The sequence below is a fragment of the Hetaerina americana genome, unplaced genomic scaffold, assembly GCF_022747635.1.
Source record: "Hetaerina americana unplaced genomic scaffold, ioHetAmer1.1.p SCAF_11, whole genome shotgun sequence".
In the NCBI taxonomy this organism is placed as follows: domain Eukaryota; kingdom Metazoa; phylum Arthropoda; class Insecta; order Odonata; family Calopterygidae; genus Hetaerina; species Hetaerina americana.
The window spans coordinates 3,396,413-3,412,840 of record NW_027286181.1 but is presented as its reverse complement, the minus strand read 5'-3'; the positions used below and the strand labels follow the sequence as shown (position 1 = coordinate 3,412,840).

At 38.3% G+C, this 16,428-nt stretch overlaps 1 protein-coding gene across 1 annotated transcript in view; it reads right to left on the bottom strand.

Annotated features, from left to right (window-relative positions):
* Positions 1-4,857: 4,857 nt before the first annotated feature.
* Positions 4,858-16,428, bottom strand: part of LOC139701069 (protein takeout-like) — a 62,475-nt gene continuing 50,904 nt past the window's right edge. Inside the window, exons 5-7 of the mRNA XM_071599644.1 lie at positions 15,193-15,326; positions 6,510-6,659; positions 4,858-5,012 (exon numbers count right to left, since the gene is read on the bottom strand). Of these exons, the coding sequence (XP_071455745.1) occupies positions 4,858-5,012; positions 6,510-6,659; positions 15,193-15,326 (439 nt within the window). The remainder of the gene's footprint in view (positions 5,013-6,509; positions 6,660-15,192; positions 15,327-16,428) is intronic.

The window sequence follows — 16,428 nt, the reverse complement described above, 5'->3', positions numbered from 1 at the left end:
CGTGGCACTTGAGAGGGCGTGATGGGATTTTGCATCGTCATGTTTTTATAAATGCGGTGAGACTTCCAAGAAAGCTGCGGAGGGCTGAGATGATGCTCAATATTAGACACATCCATGACGTAACAGCGGTAATGCTAAAGCCGCACTGATCAGGATGGGTGTTGATTTCACTCGTGACGACTGCGTGCGTTAAAATTTCAGAACTTACCCATCATTGCGAATCCCAAAATCGAACTCGCTACCAGGGCCAACGGGAAGCTCAGGGTACCGGGGAGAACTACCCAAGTATTATTAGAAGTAAACACGAAATTAGCAAAATATGGAAAGAAATAACATTTGGCACTTACGAAAAGCAAACGGTTCAGTGGTAAATGAAATTTTAAAATTGATGGCGTCTTTTGCTGTCATCGATGTGAATTAGGTACTACAGGAAGATTTTAATTCTGGTAGGTGTACAACCAAAACAATAATTTTGCGAGACATTAATCAATGAAAAGGGGAGGATTAAAATGAAATTTCCCCTGAATATTCATCGGAACAAGAACATCAGGTGATGGTTGCATAATCAGGCGCTGCTGCCACGTTGCCCGGTCGATTCAATAATTGCTAAATGAATCAATTTCGTGTTATAATGAATATTCATGTGGATTTATGTGTCACATTCCCTTTCATCGCCATAGAATTCCACAGATTGAAACCCGAGATATATTCAACTTTAATAAAGTTGGGTATTTTAATTATATAAGCTTCATAAAACGCTCATTTAAGTTAAAACATTAATTTGGAAGTTATAATGAATATTTTTGAGAATTATCTCATGGGTGTAGGCATTGCCTTTAATTATGACGCATTATTTAGTAAAATGAATTATAAATTTAGTAAACTATGTGATATATCAGAAAGTGACCAAGAAGATAGTTTAACTCCTCACTGCTTACTGACGGTGGCCTCTTGTGCCAAGATGAGGGAATTACGAATTTTCAGTTCGGGTGCTTCTTCTATATCTTTAATGCTCTTTAGCTGAAATGGAATAAAAAATTCTGTGTTTACAGAAACCGATGGAGACGATTCAATTTTAGAAAACTGAAATCTTTAGATGCGACTGGGAAAAATGATAAAGTTAATGCCCCAAACAAAACCCAGTCGTGTCAGTCTCCATCAGGTTAGTATATAGTCAGGTGGATTAATATTCCCCATTAACCTAAGGTTATGGGTTCGAATCCCATATTTTCGAGGATTCTTTTTCATGAGGCTTTTTTCTTAAGCTGATTTTACCATGCGGTAAGTTTTCTGCTTCTTGAACCCAAGTGTTGCAAGAACGACGAATTTAAGAGTTTTTCATCTTCCTTTGGGAATGTAACGTACTTCAAAATGTCTTGTAACGCGTATGCGTAAATTCCAGCTAGTGGATTTGTCCTAAGAACGGTAAGTGAGCGTTCGCACGGCTACAACTAGTGCTGCCATACAAGCATATACGAGGAGAACTATAAAAATGAATTCACGTAATATTAATCAGTTACTTACGTTTGGTCTAGTATTACTCAGAGTATGTAAATATAAATAATAAAAAGTATTACCTAAAAGTTGGAATGGTCATTGAAAGGGGAATTGACAAAAATATTTGACACTGTTACTGCAAAGAAAACAGATTCATGATCAGGAAAAAAGGTAAAAGACGATGCAGAACAAGTACAAATAAGAGTCACAGGGCACGAGAGAGCCTTCGTTGTTCATTTATTATTATTTACAAGGTTGTTCTTCGGCCATAGCTTTCACTCTTTCCTATTTACTTCACTCCCTGGCCCAAACCCAAAATCTGCATTCGTTATCACTTTGCGAATGGCTCTCAGACAAATGGCTTCGGATGATAAGACGCTAGCAAGTGAATTCTTGGCATACGCTTAAGGGTTACGCCAGGTACGGGAAATCACAACTGGGTCACGTGCCACTCAATTTTCAATGGAATTTAGTGTAATTATTTGATTTAGGTTCGGTCTCTAATCTCAAAATGCGACAGAACTCCGTTCACTCCACCCCATTGTCGGTGATTTCGGTGCTTGTATTTCGCGCGTCGCTTATATGCATGCATCAATCTTATGTTTTGCTATCAAGGTCCTTTTTGAAAAAAATAATATGGTTTTTTAAATTTATTTTTATGACAGTAGTACAGTTTTTATTATATATTATTCTTTATTTGTTTAATGCGTTGACAATTATGGTGTTTTTGAAAGTGGCAGGTATCAAACTCTTGATTTCGAATCATAAAATACAAAGAGTTGTCATATATTGACGTAAATGTATTTTTTATTTATTTTATCTCAGTAGCCCTGAGAAAATAAATATTTTTCCCTTATATTCCCTACTGTCCGGTTTCCTGGGACTCAAGACAGTTGGTATTGAAACTCTTGTTATATTAAAATTTGCTATTACTTTTTACGGTTATATGGGATAATATTTACTAGTTTTTTCTGAAGGTTATTGATAATTCTCGAAAATGTAATTACCCACATTAAATTTTATTAAGGAATGCATTTTTATAGGCGTGCAACGTAATTATTGCACTCTTACGTGGTTGACATGAGAGCCCATTGAAATGGAACAATCAACAGGGAATAAAAGTTTCAAAGGAGTTATTTTCTAGAAAAAATTCAAGGTGAATAGAGTCACATAAGCATAGCAACTTTAAAAAAAAATATTTTTTTTCTGTACTCTCAAAGAATGTGAAAACGGAATGGCGTTGACCTTTGTTTCCTGGAATCTGTGTTGTCGGTTACGGGGGATTTTCAGGTACGCTTGTTACTGCATTTGGCGCCTTTAAAACTATTTACTTGCAGATACTGCAGTACATTGCTACACTTACCCAGAGTGTAAACTATGAAGCAGTATGAATACAATACCCGTAGAAGCTTCCGTCATATTTTGAGTATCTAAAACCAATTTTCCATAATTAATTGCAAAAATAAAGAGGCTAAGAAATTACAATTTTTAGATGTGCCAGAAGGATAAAATTTTTTAGTATTCCAAGAAACTAAGCTAGAAGACTTGTGTAATGCTTTTAGCATAAAACGAAATGGGCTTTTCTAGGAATAGTTTGCTGATTTTGATAGCCTCAGCGGGGTTTAATGGGATCACGATAACTTGCTACAAGTGGTAAATGTTTTTGCATTCGATGTTCAAGATGTGAAAACTAAGGCAAGAACTTGAAGTAATTATTTAAAAAAATTAGTGTTGCAAGTTCACGCTCGGAACTTGTTTTTTATTTCTGTGTCATAGAATGAATTAATTAGACTTCAATGTATTTATGGACTTAATTTCCCTTAAGTTGGATTCCCTTAATTTCCCTTAATTGTACTTAGAGTTATCTAAAGGAAGATAATATATGTTCGAAGTTAAGTGTACACTATATTTATAAACTCAAAACAATGTGAACCTCAGCAGCCGTAGCTAAATGTCAGCCACATTTAGGTGAAGATCGCCTTACAAATGCTGAATAATCTCTTTTGACCGGACATTCGTATGGATACTAACTGAAACCACGTCGTAGCTTTCTCTGTACGGTTATCGTAGTAATATTTACTAAATTATATTTCAATTCCGTGCGAATAAATAACTCCTTCATTGACCATTCCTTGCGTTCATCAAGTTTAACTACTTCGGGAAAACAGTTTGCATCAACCTTTCATCAATAGGAGTATTTGGTCGGAAAGCATCTCTGCACCAGGAAAGTTGCGGTCATCTCAGAGTCACCTGCGGTTATCCGATGCGTCCTTGCGCAGGCGGCTGGCTTGTGAAACAAATCCTCCTTCCACGGGATGTTGGTTTTCGAATTTGGCCTTCACGGTGCCCCGACGTTTACCTGTGTTCCAAACGGGTTGCAAGTGAAAGAGACTTTGATTCAATTACATTTTAATACAAAATAAGTTCCATACAAAAAAAAAGGATTGTAGTAAAACATCATTTTTTTCCTTATCCATATTCACGATGACGTGCACGTGACTTTGGTTTTTTATAAAAATTGATTATTCCCTATGATAACATGATGCAATGTGTCTGCAGTGAATCGTCTCTGGCATTGGGCACGATCAGGCGTCCATCAGACATGGTATTCATTCATTGGTGATGGCAATGAATAGGTCAAATTAACTGATGACCAACTGTGCGATGCTGTACATGTGTCTCTTTAATATGTTTTGGCGGGTTGTGCTGTTTCCGTAATGCGAGGCACTGACGGAAGTATCTGGCGGTGACATCGAACACCTTCCACTCACAAGAATGTTTTAATTTCTCACGGGGTAGCACTCGTTTAAGTCTGAAATTCGTGGTATTCCATCCAAGTGCGGGGTAAGAAAACAGTTGAAGACCTTAGTGCACGAACTACATAGTTTATGATCACGTTTAGAGCTAGTGAATTTCCTATTGACATACGCTGCCGTCACTCCCTTCTGTTGGGCATACTGACTGAGTGAAAGAGCTTGACAGTGTACTGAATCTTTTCTCAAAACAGTACTTTTTTTCTTGGGTATCATCCAGTTCTCGTAAACTGGCCGTCAGCTCAGAAAAAAATCATAATTTCTCGCGGTCGAATTGTCGAGGTGGTTATCGTTTGGGTGTGTGATGTTACAACTATCGAAGCATTCGATAACTTCGCGGTCGTTGGCGTGTCACTTGTTGACTGGGATGGTTGGTGTCGGTGAGGGGCGGGGCGGTGCAGATGTATTTCCGTGTTCTCCGGTGTGCGGTGTGCTCTGGCAGTGAGTGCTGTGGTGCGCGGCGATCCTCCGGCGACGTCCCCTCCATTCCGCCCCGTTCGCCGTCAATCTCCTCTTCTCGGAAGTTGGAAGTGGGCGATCGGGCGATTCAATTTTCCGGGAAAAGTTCCTTGTACGTGAAGGTGAGGGTGATTCTGTTTGCGATGGCCGTGAACAGGTTGGCCAAGGTGTCCTCCAGAACTGGGCTGATCTCTTCGATGAATATCTTTGAGTTCTCGTTCAGGATCCGATTCGTGGCTTCACCTGAGGGCGTAGAACAAGCAACGCTTCATATTATAATAATCCGTCGTTCTCAATAAAGAAAAAAAAGACAGTTTTTCCCAGAAAGTGAAATAGCGAGGAAACTATGGGTTTGAAAGTACAAAACAAAAAACATACGAAGAAGTAGTATTTACATTAAATTTGGAGGCACGATTTCAAGCATCTGGAACACTTGAACGTGTTTAGGGCAATATTTTTCGGAAAAAAAGTGTTAGAATGCATGATAGAAGTAAAACTCTATCAGAGAAAAGTTATTTCCAAGGAAGAATGGATTTGTTACAGGGATTAGGGCATGGTAAATGTTCATAATAAAAGTGACGTTTTATTGCCCACAGATATGCTCTTTGAATGAATGAATGACAGTGGAGTTGTTTTGAATGTGAGAATGTGGTAGCGTGGAGAGGAGTTGCGAGAGAAGAAGTCAAAAGATGAATTTTCACTTCTTAGCAAAATGGAAGAAGATGGAGAAATAGAATGGATGTGAGATATTGAGAGGGACTGATGGATGAGAGGATGGGAGTCATCGAAGGCGAGGGAGGGTGCCATGGAATGAAAGTGGGGCAGAAAATAGTATCTCAGGGGTGGAAAAAGACGTTCGGGTGCATGTATGTATGCGGTAGTGCTCCATACGAGGGTAGTCTGAAAAGTTTTCGATCTAACAAATAAACAGGGTATTTTTTCTTCAAATTAATCTCTATTTTAATCATAATCTCCTTTTTTTGGTCGATACACTTTTCCCAGCGATGCTTTATCTTTTTTACCCCTTACAAATAGTAGTTGACGTCTTTAGTCGCATAATAGGCGTTTACCAATGCGATGACTTCCTCTTCCGATGAAAGTTTCTCTCCCCTAAGCGAAACATTAAGGATAGGAAACAGAAAAAAAGTCGCTGGGGGTCAGATCTGGCGAATACGGTGAGTAATCAACTAATTGAGTGAGCAGGTGCGTTGTCCTGATGAAAAAAAACAATCAAACGATTTTCAAATTTCAAACAACAACCGAATCTCTAAAAAGGCTGAAATTTCGGTGAGCACCTTTCAACGCATGCGCAAACGCACTCAAAAACTTTGGTGGAAGAGTACTGAAAGCTTTATGTTGGTTGAGGTCGGAAACATTTCAGGCATCCCTCTTACGCTTGTAGGTACTAATATTACAAGTATTAGGTACTAATATTATGCATGTTATTATTCCATTCCAAACCATGACAAGTATCCGTTGCAATGTTTATGCTATGAGCCAATGGAGTGGAATTTAATGAGAATGCAACATACACGGGAGACTCGCTCCTTTGAATTTGCCTTGCCCTTTGAACTCAGGCGAACCGCTTTGGGAGCGCCTGTCTTTTGGCACCAGCAGTGGAAGCTGAAATAAAGGTCACTCTCACTCTCTCGTTCTACAAATGGGGTCATTTGGCAATGCGAGAGACCATCCGAAGAATTGACGAGAGGAGGCGCGAATCGTATGGAGAATGAATCTTACCCAGGATGGGGTCGCCGTCGAAGAGGTTTGAGAGGCGGATTTGCGTCTTCCCCACCTTTATCTTCATTTGCATCTTTTCCAGCTCCAAGTACTCCTCGCCGTCCCTCTTGATCTTATTCCCGGGCATGTGGACTTCGGCCGTGTATTCGGCTGATGTAAAATTTTGGGGAGATAGAACAAAGAGAGCGTATGAATTAGTTCACGGCAGTGTCACTAACAGATGAAGTACTAATTAATTTATAGTGGTCTAATTTATTTACCTTACTGCATATTTTTTTGCCAGAATACCGTGGATGTTACTGATATGAATTTCCAGAAGAATTTTCATAGCATAAGACATGAATGTATTCTAATAAGTCTGTGATATTAAGAACGAATATACTATATTTAGTCTGTAATATTAAGCAGATTTTCCAGCAACAAAAATCGTTTTCGTCCAGTGTGAAATTCTGGGTTAAAGAATTCTCGTAATTAAGTTACTTGTAATAAAAATAAAATCTGATTGCTTTATAATGTATAAAAATAATGCAATCTGAATATAAAAAAGAATCGGTAGTATTTATTTCATTAATATAATATTGAATATCTTGGTTGAATAGAATTTTAAGAAAATGGTAGAAATTACTTGATAGATGCAAGGTTACCAGAATGCGGATCACTCTGTTCAGTGATAACACCAATGGACGATTTCCCCATGTCACACAATGTTCATAATGTAATTATTTCATTACTCTATGGTATTATGAGATTTGATTTTACACTGTCAAACTTTTCATCGGAATTTGATCTTGAATGTAATTTGAAATTGAAAACGTTGAAACCGCAGTCGGAAGCCTCCGACTGCGGTTTCAACGTTTATATGCAATTCTCAAGGTGTTTTGTTATAAATAAATATGAGGTTAGTCCCATGAAATATCCAGAAAAATAGTAGTTTTATGTTTTTAATAAAATTAAGATGCATAGGAATGGAATTCCAGTTTATCTGGATAAAATGGAATCATTTGTTCACTGCAGCATAGCTTTGAGACAAAAATAACGGTTACTGTTTAAATATTGCAATAAGATTGCATGATTTCGAAATACATGGTTGTCAAACCTTTGAAAATGATAGTAAATGAATTTAGCAGATTTGGAAGCGCAGTTTTATGATGAAAGACTTGTTATTGATGAGAAGCATATCATCCGTTAGTAGTTCCGGTAGTTTTATATGCATGTTTACATTCAAATCAAGATTTTCATAATTATTATTTAGTCTTGTTTCCCCGTGTGTGAATATTTTGGCAACACGGAGTCGTGCAGAACTTTTTCATCCGTACTTTACAGTGAAAAGGCTTCCTTATTTTTCATATTTCACTCCTCATGGCCTCTGGCTCCAAGAATACATAGATCAGCGAGCTCATTGTAAAAGGGACAATGTGTGGAGGCCCTTTTACATGGTACGTGCCTAACCAAAAGGGTAAAAGGAACCCTCCCTTTACCCTGAATATCCCTGACTGACTGTTGCTGATCCCAAAATCGTACAAATAAACATTTTGAATGACCTTCTGTTGATAACTTTAAATGAAATGCTGGAAAATGCCAGGTTATGCTCTGAGTACACGTTAGTCCTCAATGATACTCCAATCCCGCATTATTTAATTACTCCAATGGAGGGGAACCTTTGACGGCAAAAGATACAATCAAAGAATTTGGCTAGTAGTTTGATATGAAGTCCTGTTTTTACTTTATAGAGATCGCTTTTTTTAAGGAAAGCTTTCAAAGTTTTTGGATTTATACGTAAAACCAAAAATAAAATTCAACAGTATCGAGTCATTAAAAGTCATTAATTTAATCCTTGGTACATCGACATTTGGGATGTAGCAGTATTGTTTGGTCTCCCCATTGTACCTCATTTCTATTGTGACTTCACAACAGTGGGATGAAAATTCCTAAGAATTGCTGATTATAAAATTTGAATAGATTTTAAACGATTCTAATTACGACGTCGCACCCGGATCGCTCAACTTTTAAAAGACATTGTACCGAAGAAGAGCAATGAGTAACTTGACGCCATTATGCCAAGTTGATTCACATGCCCTGAATCGTCCGAGCAAATAAATCTGAGAGTACTTGCCCGCATCCCTTGATTTAATAATTTATTTTTTCTACGATATATTCATCAAATCACCAATATAATTCTCATTTGGTACATCGCGTTCAACGTGTGGTAAATTAACATTTAAAGAACGCGGGCATTTTTAATGGCATTACATTGACTTGGTCAAGTAGCTAACCTAACGTAATAAATGAATAAAGAAATAAATGAATTCCTTTCTGATTCATTAAATGCATGATGTAATTTCATTCATCAAGTCAGTGTTTACTGGAAAATCATATGAAGACGGTACAACTTTTTCCTCTCCAATCGCATAGCGCGCGTAGTTTTTATGTAATGTCTTCCATCTACGGTAAATTACATTTAGGCATTCCATGCATTTATTCCAAAAGTTTGCTTATATTTATGCAAATATCACTCAATTCGATAATATTCTTAAAAGATAAAGTTATAATTGACTGTACTGTTTTGCATTGCACTTGTAATTGGGTATTGTCAGTCGTGGGCGGTCACACCAAGTCACAGTCCGTCGGGAAATCATGGAAATCATTGGCCCGCGAAGGTTTTCAATCCTGGATCCCTAGCGTTGGGCTATAGCGCTTGTATTTCTTGTAATTAGAAAGCGGATTTGACGGCTGTGGGAGACTAACCGCAGGGACATATGGTCCGCCTAAACTTTAGGACATGGCTTTCCGGCCGAAGACTAGAGAAAGGTTGCCGACCTCTGCCCAAGAGCTCAGGACGAGGTGAGCGCCACCTCATAAGTTCATGTAACATTTGGATTTACGATTTTTATTTGAGGTTTTTGGTCATTAATCTTGGAATAAGTCAGTCTCGGCTAACGGATCATCTCCGAAGAAAAAGATTTTTAGGGCAAATTAAGAATCTCTAAAATATAATTTCCTTAGTGACCTAATTTGATCAATTCCCATGCCCTGCACACATAAATATTATAAAGCAAACGCAATAATTGACGTCCTTCGACCTTTCAAGGTCTACACGAACATTTGGAACACGCTTTAATGCCCGGGAGGGTCGTGGGTGTGACCTCGACCTTGATTAATTCTGGGAACTTGGGCGCGAAGAATCCTCCACCGGAAATAATTTCATTGATATCACTGCTACTACCAGAAAAGGCTTATTGAAAAAAAACTGCGCCTCTTTCGGCCAAGTCACTCGCAAATCTAACCTTGGTAAAACCACACATTTTGCTGTAGATGAAGGGTATAACCCTAATATATATTTTGTAGTTTAAATGTGAAATGGCGGTTTATTTTCAGCAAAATAGAGCAATTATCACTTTCAATTTTCTTTCTAAACGTGCTAAGGTTAAATTAATTAAGGCAACTATGAATTTGACCCGGAAAATTTCAAGGTGAATGTTTTTTTGGTCAGTTTTCTTTATTCTTACGAGTATATCAAATATGACTCCACCAAACCATTTCAACAATGGTTAATTGGTATAAGTAGCTACTTGATCCAGGAAATCATGAATTTATCTCGAAATCTATTGCTATATTTAGTAAATAAGTGAGGTATTATTTTTTTGAAATAGGCGACTACTGCTGAGAGAACTGAAAAAACAGTGCAACGGTGTCTCGTAAAAATATTTGAAGATTATGAATGATATGGGGCCCTGTTTCAAATTTATTCAAACGAATACGTAAAATATACGTGCACTATTTTAATTCAAATCGATAAAGCATTTCATAAACCAAGTGAAGTGCAAAGGATCACATTCTAGAAAGCTGAATTCTGGATTAAATTTCGCCCATGACTTTATGAAATAAACGATTTAAGCGAAAAGGTGGCCGTTGTTGTCAAATTTCGCACCTCACGGTCTTCGGCGCGGCGAGTAGAGCTGTTTCTACGCAGCAATTTGACAACAATGGGCTCCGATTCCCTCGATAACCGTCGAAGGAAACTGTCAGTCATAGACGCATAGTTTATAATCACTGTTTCGGGGCCGTCTTTTTATATATAATTGTACTGTTTGTCGAAACAAACGGTACACGGTAAGCACAGGTTATAACCACCGTAATCTTAGATTTCTTTTGTTTACTTTGAACTCCGTATCTTAGATACATTTTGTTTAATTTGAAGTCCAAAATTGTGGTCTACATTGCTTCGACTTCGCTACCGCTCAACTTGATTGCCGAATATTCCTACGAATTCAATTACTAGTACGGATGGGTTCGATGCCCGGATAGGCCAAAGCTAGTCGTAAATCCAAGTGAGCACGGTTTTTGCGACTGATTGGTCCGAATCAGAACGGAGGTAGTCTTCAGCAGCACAATGAATGCTGTGCTTCGAACTTTAGATTAATCATTCATCATTCATTTAATTCTCGAAGGTTTATTGATTTATTTGCAATGTTTATGATATTACTATTTAGCGTGCTGGCGCGATCAGCGTCCCTTTGTCGTCCCATTTGTTTATCCCAAGGTGTCTACCGTAAGAGGTAGGTTTTTGGATGGAGTTAGGCTGAACATCACTATATTTCTTAGCTTCGTCTATCAAGACGCACCCTGGCCAACTGGCAGTTCACCTACAACCACCTGCAGTGGACATTGTACTTGGGAAAGAGAAAAACTAATCAATCCAAAAGAAGTTAATTCTACGGGGGAAAGGAAGTAATGATTTTGACTGTCATGTTCTTTCAGTTACCTGGATCGTGCTCAGCTTCTATTCTTATATTCTTTCCATTCGCTATTTCAGCTATTTAAAATGTAACCAAAAGCTGGATGACTCTACTACGTTAGGAGAGATCATGTCAATAAAAATAGAGAGATTAAGTGTATAAGAAATAGATTTAAGATGTCATTTTTTTCACGAACGCTAGGGGATCATAATAACATTGTTCGGCTGCGATCGGGTCATGTTGGGGAAAAATTATTCTGGTGTGTATTCACCCCCTGCCACACACCCTGGCGGTGACTTGCAGGGTACATATAATTAAAAAAAAACTAAAAAAAAGTTCTCGCTCAAACTCTGTGTGTAACAGTTTTCTCTTTCAAGTTTCGCTTATGTGAGGCTGTGACTTGAGTAAAATTGCTTATAATAGGGAGTGTTTTGGACCAATATGGTCAAAGTAGATAGATAGATAAACGTCTTTATTCGGGCGAAACTGAAACCATAAGGTCCCTTCTTCCATTTAACCCTTCGTCAAGTGCGTAACAATAATAATAAAAGGAAATACAGAGTATAAGAGGAGAAAAAGAAAAGAATGGTAAAGTCATATATGTAATAAAAGACATGAGCACCAGATGTAATTTTGTGGGAAAACCTAGGGAGTTCAGTCATGAAGACCCTAGTAAAAACCCACGTAGGTAAACACCCAAAAAAAGGGGGGCGTGAAAAACTTGCGAAACCCCTGCAAAATTGTGAAAAAATAAATGTAAAAGTGTAGATGGACTTAAGAAGAAGAATTGATCAGGATATGTGTGTGTGTGTGTATAAATAATATATATATATATATATATATATATATATATATATATATATATATATATATATATATATATACTTTCACAAGGAGGAGGGAACTGATGATCTGGACGTTGAGTAAAGTTGTTTAGAAAAGATCAGTGAATACATGTAATTATACTTGAATGAAGTGAAAATCAGCGTTGTTTTGGACGGTGAGGAAACTTGGTCGTTGATGCAAGGTGATATTGATATTCGTCGATGAGAGGCTTTTGAGATGCAGGCGTGGGAAAGGATTGCAAAATTAAAATGAATGGAAAGGAAAACACTAGAAGAAGAACTGGGTATGTTAAGAAGTGTGGAGATAGGACTTTTGGGAGAAATCCAAAGGAGATAGGAAAGATTAACGAGGTGCATTTTGATCAGCGATATAATATTGAAGACTGCGATAGAGGAGAGAACGTTAGGCAAGCAAAGAGGGGATAGGAATAAAATAAGCATGCTGAAATGTTTGAAGGGAGGATGGAAGAATGCGGACTTAAAGATGGGTTAATTGGATGCCACGTTGTGTTTTATTAGGTGAGCCTAAGAAGCGTAGTGGCTATTAGTGATTGTGTCCAGTCTAAACCTACCTTCACTGGCAATACTAATTAAACTATATCATCTATACTTGGTACTCATGGGCTGATATAATTAAAAGAGAGCACATAACTATCTTGAGTTTGACGAGGTATTGAATTATAATTTGCAATTGGTTTGGAAAAGTCCGAGTCCCCATCCAAAACTAAATAACAGTTTAAGTTCTCTAAAAACAACATTTAACTCCTTTGAATTGTAAACTAGGACTTTAAGTGTGCTAATATATTATGCCATTCGAAGGTTCTGTTTGTGAAAACTGGAGAGACTTGCAAATTCATTTGATCCTTCGAGAAACAAGAGTCCATTCCGACCATAATAATAATATGCGTGAGTGTTACGTGTTGCGGCAAATGTGCCGGAGGCAGTCGGAATAATATCCGCTTGTTAAATGCTGTGTGATGTCGTCAATTGGGGAGAAGAGCTCGATCTGGAAGACGACGTGGCATTATTACGAGTAAAAGTTGTTCAAACACACCGAAATCTGGAATTGTTCGTGACTCTACCACGTGACTCATTAGTTACGTAATCTTTTGTGTATTTAATACGTCAGGTTGAAGGCTATGCGAATCATAAGTCGAAGGCGGCTGAACACAAATGTTCATGATCAAGGTGGATGGATGGATCAGTAGTGCTGGCGGCACAGTTGGAAATGACTAATGGTGGTCACCAAAGTGCAAAGGAAAGGGACGAATTGATGAAAATTAACAACGTTGGACCGATAAAAAACCTACGAACAGTGAAATAATGTGGGAATTATATGAAATAATTATGGTTGATAGTTGTTGTTTCGAGACCTCTCGCATTAACGTTCATATTCTGAAAAACTTTCCGTTAACTTGCTCAATTGCGAGCTACGGGTCGCCTAGTAGAGGTTATAGCTAAAGGTTTCAAGCACATAATTCAGATATCGTGTATGTAAACAAAATTTATTACTCAGAAATAATTTAAAAAATGCAATGAATTGCATTTAAAATGTGGTGAGAAATTAATCTTAGGTTTTTAATAACTCTGAACAAGCTTTTCTGTCTGAGACACTTCATCATAGCGACAGTCTTATTCCATGTGAACAGTTTTGTCACCCGATGGCAACATGGCAACATTTTGTGGGGATATCTGTTTACATTCATTTTTTAAGCAATCTACCGGTTGAGGTAGGTTTTGGGTGGACGTAACTACCAAATAAATATTGTGTGACTCCTAACAAAACACAATCCAGCATCCTACTCTACATCAGGTCCCTCTTCATCTCTGAGTACTTCCTTCCTCCCTTCATTCCGTCCAACATCCCTATCCTGTCCCTTCCCTTTCCTCGTTTGCCTAACATTCTCCCCTCAATTACAGCCTTCAACATCCCACTGCTGGTCAACACCCCCTTCATCCACTTTTCCTGCCTCCATAGGATTTCTCTCAACAAATCCCTCTCTTCGCCCACCATACCAAGTACTTCCTCATTTGTTTTCTTCTCTGTCCATTTCACCGTCTCCATTCTTCTCCACACCCACATTTCAAAAGCCTCCCGTCTACGTCTATCCTCCCGCTTCAATGACCACGTTTACGCACCGTACATAGCTACGCTCCATATCAAAGTTTTTACGAGTCTTTTCTTAATATCCTGACTCAACGTCCCTCTCATCAACTCCCTCCTCCTTGTGAAAGCCTCTTTGCCTAGCGCAATTCTTCTCTCTACGTCCCTACTACTTTGACCGTGTTGGTCCAAAACTACCGAGATACGTAAACTGTTCTACCTGCTCTAGTTTTTGCCCTCCTATTTTAATGTTTAACTTAGCCTTTTTCTTTCTAGAAAATCGCATCACCTTTATTTTATTAGTATTCATTCTCATCCCATACCTGACGCAGTGAGTTTTCAATTCACTCGGCAACCCCTTGGCTTACTGACAAACTAGAGCTTGGTCACCAGCAAACTTAATTGATTTTACTAATTCATATGAAAAAGTATAATCACCGATTCCTCGTTTTGAACCTTTAATTGATGTTCTGCAGTTGACTTTAAGAAAATTTGAATGTACATAAACGGTTGAATTTCTTTGTTAATTGTGTGTACATCTTTAATCTTAGTTCAGATTTTGATTAGAGAAAGGTTTGAACTTAGTTTAATTTCCAAATTTGTTTCAGGAAAATGACAACATAGCCCTGTATAATATTTAGTTCTGCGAATGTCTTCTTTGATCCACGTCGGTATAATTCGTCTTTAGGTTTGTTTTTACTCAAGAAGAATGACCTCCGCGGCGGTTATTCTACCAATCAGAGGAAAGGATTCAAGCGGTCTTTCAGGGGGACGCGACTGCGTGGATGGTACGAAATGTCGAGAAACTGGCGTGACATTTTTAGATTTTCGTAATTTGAATGAACGTTTCTAACTCGTTCGTTCAGTCTTTGTCAGATGATTGCTGCATTGCGGGCATTAGTGTCTCCCTGGCTGAAGGGAACGTTATGACCTGTTATCGCGACAGTGTATGCGAAGTGCGTTGCCATCACCAGTAGCGTCCGTCGAAGGGCACTCACTGAAGTTTCCGTGAATCTTGCCAGCTCCTCGGATGGGCAGGAGGAGGATTTTTACGTCCAGCTTGTAGTCCCCTTCGAAGAAGAGTTGTGGCAGGAGCAGGTTGAAGTCGAACACGTTGTTCTTCAGGTCCGCCCTTAGGTGCGTCGACAGGAGGACACGTGACGCAAAAGAAAAAGAAATTCGCGATTAATTCGGTTACGGTGAATCCAAGAATCCGTGGTGGAACGTCTTTTGGTTTCACCAACCTCCCTTCGATTTCCGGTCACATGCTCGGCAAATGAGTCCACAAAAAAATGATTGAATAGTTATACCGAGGCCCGGTTTTATAATATCTGGTTAGATCCAATGATTAGTTAACTTGGACGTTAACCTAACTTGGACGATAACCTAACTTGGACGTCAACCTAACTTGGGCATTAACCTAACTTGGACGTTAACCTAACTTGAAGGTTAACGACAGGATGGGCTTTGTAAAATAAATCAAACTGATGGTCAGGAAACGGCAAATTTAACGAAGGAAAATAGTAGGTATGGCTGTTCTCGTGTTTCAATGACGTCAAACAAAACATAACGAAAATTACTCATAGAAAAATAAGTACAAATTAGATAGAGGTAGCATGTGAGGGTAAATGTAATGAGATTTGCGAATTTCAACACCGAGGAGCAAATGCTTCTCATCGAATCAATGTCGGAGAAGAAAAATATATTAGAAAATAAGAAAAGCGATGCATTGATGTGGAAATAAAACAAATATCCGTTTAAAAAAATTGTTTTCTTTTTAAGTTTACGGCCCAAGAATTACACCGCAATTCGTTGTCTGTTTATGCTATAGTTTACGTCTACATCCTCTACGATATCGTCAACCAGCAGGGACAGAGTTCCACCGTAATTATCACAATGCCATCATGCACTGCGATCATTATCTCGTCAACTTACTAATTTTAGAAATTCCACCTTTTAATTGACGAGTACTTCAACTCAAGGCTTGGACATCACTAGTGATATCAAAACTAATTTTTGCCTTTTATAAGTACTTAAGGTTAACGTAAAGTTCAATTAGACATTATAAAACCGGGCCTTAGTAATTATAATCGCACGCAGCAACTGATTTTCGGCTTGTGAGAGGTTAATCACTGTCATGTCAGCAAATGACTGAATATTGATTGCTCTGGGCCAAGCCAAGTCTCAATCACCTCGAATCAATCCTTAGATGCACATAAATTTTAAATTCGCCA